Raw genomic sequence first — 7441 nt, 5'->3', positions numbered from 1 at the left:
ACGATATATGTCAGTGGTAATTTTATCCATTTACACTGCTACATCTTTCCTTTTTTCCACTTAATTCAAGTCTGTATATAAAATATTCTCTGACTGCATCGTACATCAGCTATCGGCAGCCAAACTCTATGGGATCAGATTGAACTCCCAAGGGTGTGGTGATTTATACCTTTGATCTACATTTTTAATATAAATTATAACATTAATAACTGTATTCACCACCTTTAAGCATTCTCATTACTCCACAAATTAATTATTTTTGAAGCACATTTAAGTCAGACACAAAACATTATATAAAGCAATATGATGCCTATAAAATGTCCATAAAATTAACCTTCTTCTATTTAACTTGCTTCATATATAAGAAAGTCACAGTCTAACAGACACTTGCAGTTTACTTGCTTAAGAAGAAACATTTTCCATTCTTCTTATAACTAAACAAAGTTCAAAGATCGGCATGAAGGACCAAGGCAGCTACTCTTCTTCTGGATCCCTCATGGTAGGTCACAGCTCTAGAGGCCATTGTTCCTCTGGTAGCATCTCTTCACTTCATCATGGAAGCTCCAATACACTTCACCATAAGAGCTTCAGCTGCTCTAATACTGGTGGTTCCTATAAATCATCCAGCCACCTTGGAGGAAACTCAAAACTATCTATCAGTTCATCTGCCGGTTTTGCACATGGAGGTGGAAGTGGTCATGGTAAACGTACAAGTCATCACAAGAGTTCTAGCAGCCACTCTCATAACCTACTTCGTATTAATGAGAAAGATACAATGAGGGCTCTGAATGAGCGTCTTGCCTCCTATTTAGACAAGGTCCATTCGCTGGAGCAGGAGAATGCCGAGCTGGAAAGAAAGATATGTGAATGGTATGCAAACAATGCCCCAAGCTCACTTCCTGACTCCAGTGAGTACCTCAGGACTATCCAGGAGCTCCAGAACCAGGTAAAACAAGACATGTATGACATGTTTACCTAATCCAATATATGTATATGAATTTAATTTTAATAATTAGTTTAATTTAACAAGCATGAACCAAAAAGGGTTCACTCTGCTTACTGCCAAAAGTCTTTAGTTGAGGAATTGCCATTCTGCAAGCAGACCCTTAGACTTCTAAGAGAATCTAGTCAAAAGGTTCTGAAAAAACTAAAACAATTTCAATAAATTATTGCAGACAACTTATTACATGTCTGTATATACATTATATACGTAGTGTTATCTGTTTATAATTAAGTTTTTAGCATTTCAGACTCTGAAGATCTGTAGAATGGAAAATATAACAATGTCTTCTTTTTTAACCAGATTGCTTCATCCACAATCAACAGTGCAAGGATTGTCCTACAGATAGATAGTGCTCAACAAGAGGCAGATGACTTCAGAAGCAGGTTAGTCTATGAACTTTGAAGGTTAGAAAATAACATATATGAAGACTTCAGTTCCTTCATCTGTAGCTTTGTATATATTCTATTGGTGGCTTTGTGTTTTTATCCACATATCTTACAAACAAATTACAGTAGAAGACTTTGCCTACAATTATACATAACTTAATTTCTGTAAGACTTCTCTAACTGCGATGGTTTAAGGATGATTATACACTGTTTCTCAGTACCTCTTGAGTCAATAGAGGTCTACCAGCACCAAGTAATTGCTTTAGCAAAGTAATTAAACAAAGTTAGTGCTGTAACTGTAAATTTTCATATGAGCTCTGTTGTTGTAAATCTTAAAGGACCACTATAGGCACCCAGACCATTTCAGCTTAATGACGTGGTCTGGGTACCAGGTCCATCTAGGGTTAACCCTGCCTGCTGTAAACATAGCAGTTTCAGAGAAACTGCTATGTTTACAGATGGGTTAATCCAGCCTCATTGACAGCCGCTAGAGGCGCTTCCGCGCTTCTCACTGTGATTTTCACAGTGAGAAGATGCCAGAGTCCATAGGAAAGCATTGAGTAATCCTTTCCTATGGACTGACTGAATGCGCACGGCCAATGACGTCGTAAGGAGAAGGAGAGTCCCCAGCGCCGAGGGAGCGCGGCACTGGAGAAAGGTACGATTTTAACCCCTTCCTCCCACTTCAGCCCGGCGAGAGGGGGGCCATGAGGGTGGGGGGGGGGGGGGGAACCTATTAACACTATAGTGCCAGGAAAACGAGTTTGTTTTCCTGGCACTATAGTCATCCTTTAAGGTTTTTGTGGTATTTGTTTGAATACCATACAGTGGTTTACCTGGTGTAGTTTTAATTGTTACAATCCATAACTTTGTTGGAGAATTTGCTTTTGTGATTGTCGCATCTTTTTGTTTTTATTAAATGTCCAGTATTGAAAATATTGCCCATATTATGGAAGATAGTACTGACTATGTATAATATTTATAAATCAATCTATATTGTGGCATACCGTGTAATTATAGTAAAGAACACTAAGAGATAAATATCTTTAACTCAAACAATCCTTGTCTACCGGCATTACCATAGTTGCCACCAGTTGTTTTTTTTCTGATCTTCCTTTCAAAAAATTTACTTTCGATCATGGTTAGAGTGAACAGTGGTGCAACGCTAATTGTTATGTATATTTCATTAATTTTTTAATAATATGATATGGAGTGCTCGTTGTTGCATGCCGTGTAATCATAGTACAATATGTTGTAAATACCCTTACACAACCCTTTACTAACTGCTCACGTCATTGCCATAATTATCAGAAAGCTGCATTTTTGGCATGGTAATCCATACAGGAAAAACTAGTTTTAACCAATGTTACAGTGAAATGTTATACAGACTAAATTATATAATATAGTGTGCTCATTTATTATTATTATCAATTTAGGTGTGAGATGGAGATAAACACAAGGAACAATGTGGATGGAGATACTGGTTCATTGAGAAGAGTCTTACAACAAATTAACAATGAAGTGCAAACCTTATCCGGAGAAGTCCAATGTCTCCAGCAAGAACTTTTCCAGATGAGGAACAACCATTCAGGGGTAAAATGGAGAAATGTGGATTTTTTTTCTTTTACATATAATTTATCAAAATACTAAATTCAGAACAAAGATATATTTAGAATATACACACTTTAGTTCAATAAGACAACTGAAGGCATATACTGAGATGCCACCTTGTACAGCTCTAACATTGTTGTTATAGAAAATACTTTGAAAAGTGACTTTTAATCAAGGTTGTTTTACACAAATGTGCTTTATTACGTATTATTATCTAAACGTTGAGAAATTACCATGTTATTCAAACTAATGTTCTGGTGATTGACCCATATTTTAAATTTTGTTTCACAAATGTTCTTTATGAATGACTTTCAGATTTTCCTTCTTTTTTCACTTCTGACCCTAATCCTTTGTTTTTCTCGAAGGAAGTGAATGGGCTGCGTGCTCAGCTTGGAACCAGAGTCAATGTAGAAATGAATGCTGCTCCATCTGTTGACCTAAACAGAGCTTTATCTGAGCTCAGAGAAGAATATGAAAACATGATGGAGAGGAACCTCAGGGAAGTCGAGGGCATTTTCTTGGAAAGGGTAAGTCTAACCATAAAATCATGGGACCACTAGCTGACAGCAAATATAGACCCATATCAAATTGTCAACATACATCCATATATATATATATATTTTTAATTCCAATAATGTAGAGATTATTCCACTTATTGATCCTAAAAATGTGTAAATGTTTACCATATTTCACCACTGTAGAAAATTCTCTTAAACGGATTTAATGATACCTGCATCTGTTGATCTTATACCAGATTAGATATAAATAAGAATGGTATTATATGTTCACATTAACATGAATAATGTATATGTATGTTGCCTGCATTATTCCCCCTGCAGAGCGCAGAACTGGACCGTGAGATGTCTTTAGGAGCCGTGCAGTTACAGTCAGTTAATAATGATATCATTGATTCAAAGCGATCTTTACAGACTCTGGAGATCGAATTGCAGAGCCAGCTAAGTATGGTATGTCCTACAGATAGGGGAACAGAACAGACATTAAAATACATTTTTATATTTTACAAGGCTACTTAAAATCACCAAGTTAGCAAACAAATATGGGGATTCAGTTCCACAGTATGGTCATATTGTGTTAAGCCCACCACTATTTCACAGTAACCCAATATTAGTGGGCCCTACACTAATTCCAACATGGTAGACAATTTACATTGTGCTAGTGCTAAATAAGCTAAAGTGTATTTTAATTATCTGTTGTAAGAGCATTGTGAATCTATACAATATAAAAAAGTGGGATAAATGCAATAAAAAAAATGCAGTTTTAAAACTAAAGAATTAAAGTGATAGTGCTTTGATGTACATATTCACAATGCATATCATATATCTGTTCTAGGAAAATTATAATTGACGTGACATTACTATCCAAAACCTCTTCAAATTTATAAATTTCTGTGATCACCTCCGAAGGGAACACTGAAACTGGAGGGCAGGATGAGGTTCTCAACCCAAAAGGAATCTGGTCTGGATTCCAAACTTACATAGTAAAGACAAAAGGGAATTGGGGGCACACCCGAAAAATGCATTTTACAGGAATGGTGCTTCCGTAGTGACCAAAATATATACATAACACAGATTAAGGAACAGCGCACACATTAAAATATATTTGTACATTTTATAAGGCCACATTGTGTTAAAGTAGGACCCAATATCGGAGGGTCCTTCACTAATTCCCACATGATATGAAAAGAAAATTACTAATTTAGTTATTCAATATTGCTGTTCCATTATTGGCAGAAATCTGCTCTGGAGGGCACCTTATCAGAGACGGAGGCAACATTTGGTTCACAGCTTTCCCAGTTACAATGCATGATTGATAACATTGAGGCTCAGTTGGCACAGATCCGATCTGACCTAGAACAACAGAACCGCGAATACCAAGTTCTCATGGACCAGAAGACTCATCTAGAGATGGAAATCAACACCTACAGACATCTGCTGGATGGACATAACATTCAGTGCGTATTACACCTTTTTACCATATTTCATTATTCAGTGTTCAGTCAAGACAAAAATGGACACTCCTGGTGTAAGTGCAATCATGATTAAAAAGCCTCATAAACATCCTAAAAAAGATAAACAAAGCTTGACTATTAATATATATCTTCATTTTCATGCATAGCAAGAATTTCCATGGTACTTTACATGTTGTCTATAGAGTTTCCAGTAAGCAGAACTGGGTTGAAATGGAATAGCTTATAGAATAAGATATATAACAGAATATTATTAGTACCATTAACTATCATAACAATATGTTCACTGGTGTGGAACAGGTAATAAAAGGGTGATATAAATGAGGTTAGATGAGATTAACTGACAATGGGGGGGGAGATCATTTGGTGTCAGAAATACATTTTAAAATAGAGTTTCAGAGGCACTTGTGCATAGGTTGACTTTTGGGATAGACACAATTATTAATGAGGTGCCTTTTTTGGCTAAAATGATAGAGGTTTTCTTATATTGGGGGCTAAGAAGAAGTGGGACTGGGAAAAGTCCAGGAAGGAGGTGGTAAAGTTGTAAAGGAAGCAGAGATAATGGGTTATGGGTTACAAAACAGATGAGTAAGGAGAGCTATGAGGGTTTAAGGTACAAGAGCAGGGGTGGCCAAAAGGTAGGCCCACAGCTATTGCAGGACCACAAGCTCTATATTGCTTTACTAGCTGCAATGTCGTCAACGAATCGCCGGAGTGGTACTTCTGGAATAACATTGGATCTACTTCCTGGAAACCCCTTTTCTATAAAGATTTGGTTACTACCTAATGTATTATTATTGAGAATATATTAGGTAGTAATGTTTACTCAATAACTATTTAATTGGTAGTCCCAAAAAATAAGAGGAGTAGGATGCACTGAAGAAGATTATTTGCGAGTTGCTATTAAATTTAATTATGTCCAATTCACGTCAATGTTTGTTTTTGGTAGATTGTTTTTACATTTCTTTTAAATATATTTAATTTTATTTGCAGCATTGCAGATCATAGAAATTCAGGAGGTGAGTAACATTCATTATGAATGGTCTCTAGTAGGCCAAAAAGAATACAATTGCAAGTAAAATGCCTAGCTATGAATCTGTCAAAGTCAGAAAATAAATTGCGCTTGTATTTGTAATTTCTAATTAACTTAATAATAACGAACTAGTATTCACTTAAGAGTTGCATGAACTGTAAGCATTTCATCTGCACTTATCATATATGCAATATTTCAAAACAATTCAATCAAAATAGAAACTATTGCATATATTTGTATAACATTAACTTAATTAGTTGGATAACACATATCCATTAGAAGCTTAACATTTGTCAAAAACCCATGATGATTTCATATAGACCCATAAAATCATGAGAAATTCAGGGCATTTTTTAAATTTTTTTTAACTAATCAGAGTTGTTATGAAATCAACGTAATATGATGTTTGTTGGATGTGAATGGAAATTATTATAAAAAAAATATATTAATTTGTCCCTTTGTGTCTACTTTGTTCTAGCATCCGATCACAAGTGCAAGAAATAGACTGTGTCCTTCTCAAAACCATCAATGTACAAAGCTTGTGATACCTCTCTAGAAGAAATAAAATGAAGTGGAATGTTATAACGCCATCTGCTATGTTACTGTTGTTTTCTGTATTGTCTTTTCCTAATTTTATTTTGTTTTATAAAACGCTTAATGGAAGTGAAAATCCAATACAAGATACATTAGCTGTGTGTACAAGCAAATCTGATATTGTTCTCAATTATTGGACACTATTTGTGTCATATTTTTCATAAAAACAGAACTCATCTGCGTCTTGTACATCAATACATTGTTTACTTTAACCTTGTGCAGTTTAATCAAGTAGAGGTGTTTCTTACCAAATTATGGTTTTATAGTTTTGCCGTATATAGTACAGTAGTCACCAAAAATTTGGAGGATCATATGGAGAATCATAACTGTTTCTCAATGCTGAAAATGTTTTATAGCTATTTGATTAAAGGAACACTATAGTCACCTAAATTACTCTAGCTAAATAAAGCAGTTTTAGCGTATAGATCATTCCCCTGCAATTTCACTGCTCAATTCACTGTCATTTAGGAGTTAAATCACTTTGTTTCTGTTTATGCAGCCCTAGCCACACCTCCCCTGGCTATGATTGACAGAGCCTGCATGAAAAAAAAAACTGGTTTCACTTTCAAACAGATGTAATTTACCTTAAATAATTGTATCTCAATCTCTAAATTGAACTTTAATCACATACAGGAGGCTTTTGCAGGGTCTAGCAAGCTATTAGCATAGCAGAGGATAAGAAAATCTTAATTAAACAGAACTTGCAATAAAGAAAGCCTAAATAGGGCTCTCTTTACAGGAAGTGTTTATGGAAGGCTGTGCAAGTCACATGCAGGGAGGTGTGACTATGGTTTATAAACAAAAGGGATTTAACTTCTAAATGGCAG

At 35.4% G+C, this 7441-nt stretch overlaps 1 protein-coding gene across 1 annotated transcript; it reads left to right on the top strand.

Annotated features, from left to right (window-relative positions):
* The first annotated feature begins 457 nt into the window (after positions 1–457).
* On the top strand, positions 458–6977 carry LOC134566176 (keratin, type I cytoskeletal 19-like). The gene is made up of 8 exons (XM_063425880.1): positions 458–946; positions 1304–1386; positions 2826–2982; positions 3366–3527; positions 3840–3965; positions 4752–4972; positions 5981–6006; positions 6499–6977. Exons 1-8 carry the CDS (start codon positions 458–460, stop codon positions 6522–6524), a joined length of 1290 nt encoding a protein of 429 aa, XP_063281950.1. The 3' UTR covers positions 6525–6977.
* Positions 6978–7441: the final 464 nt, after the last annotated feature.

The sequence above is a fragment of the Pelobates fuscus genome, chromosome 6 (assembly GCF_036172605.1).
Source record: "Pelobates fuscus isolate aPelFus1 chromosome 6, aPelFus1.pri, whole genome shotgun sequence".
NCBI classification, from domain to species: domain Eukaryota; kingdom Metazoa; phylum Chordata; class Amphibia; order Anura; family Pelobatidae; genus Pelobates; species Pelobates fuscus.
Note: the sequence above shows the minus strand (reverse complement) of the source record. Positions and strands in the feature narration are given on the sequence as shown.

Bases quoted from the DNA above. Each gene is read 5' to 3' on its own strand.
- LOC134566176 (XM_063425880.1), top strand. From the start codon at position 458: ATGAAGGACCAAGGCAGCTACTCTTCTTCTGGATCCCTCATGGTAGGT. The intron at 2,983-3,365 runs GTAAAATGGAGA...TTTTTCTCGAAG, and splicing joins TGAGGAACAACCATTCAGGG to GAAGTGAATGGGCTGCGTGC. The intron at 3,966-4,751 runs GTATGTCCTACA...CATTATTGGCAG, and splicing joins TGCAGAGCCAGCTAAGTATG to AAATCTGCTCTGGAGGGCAC.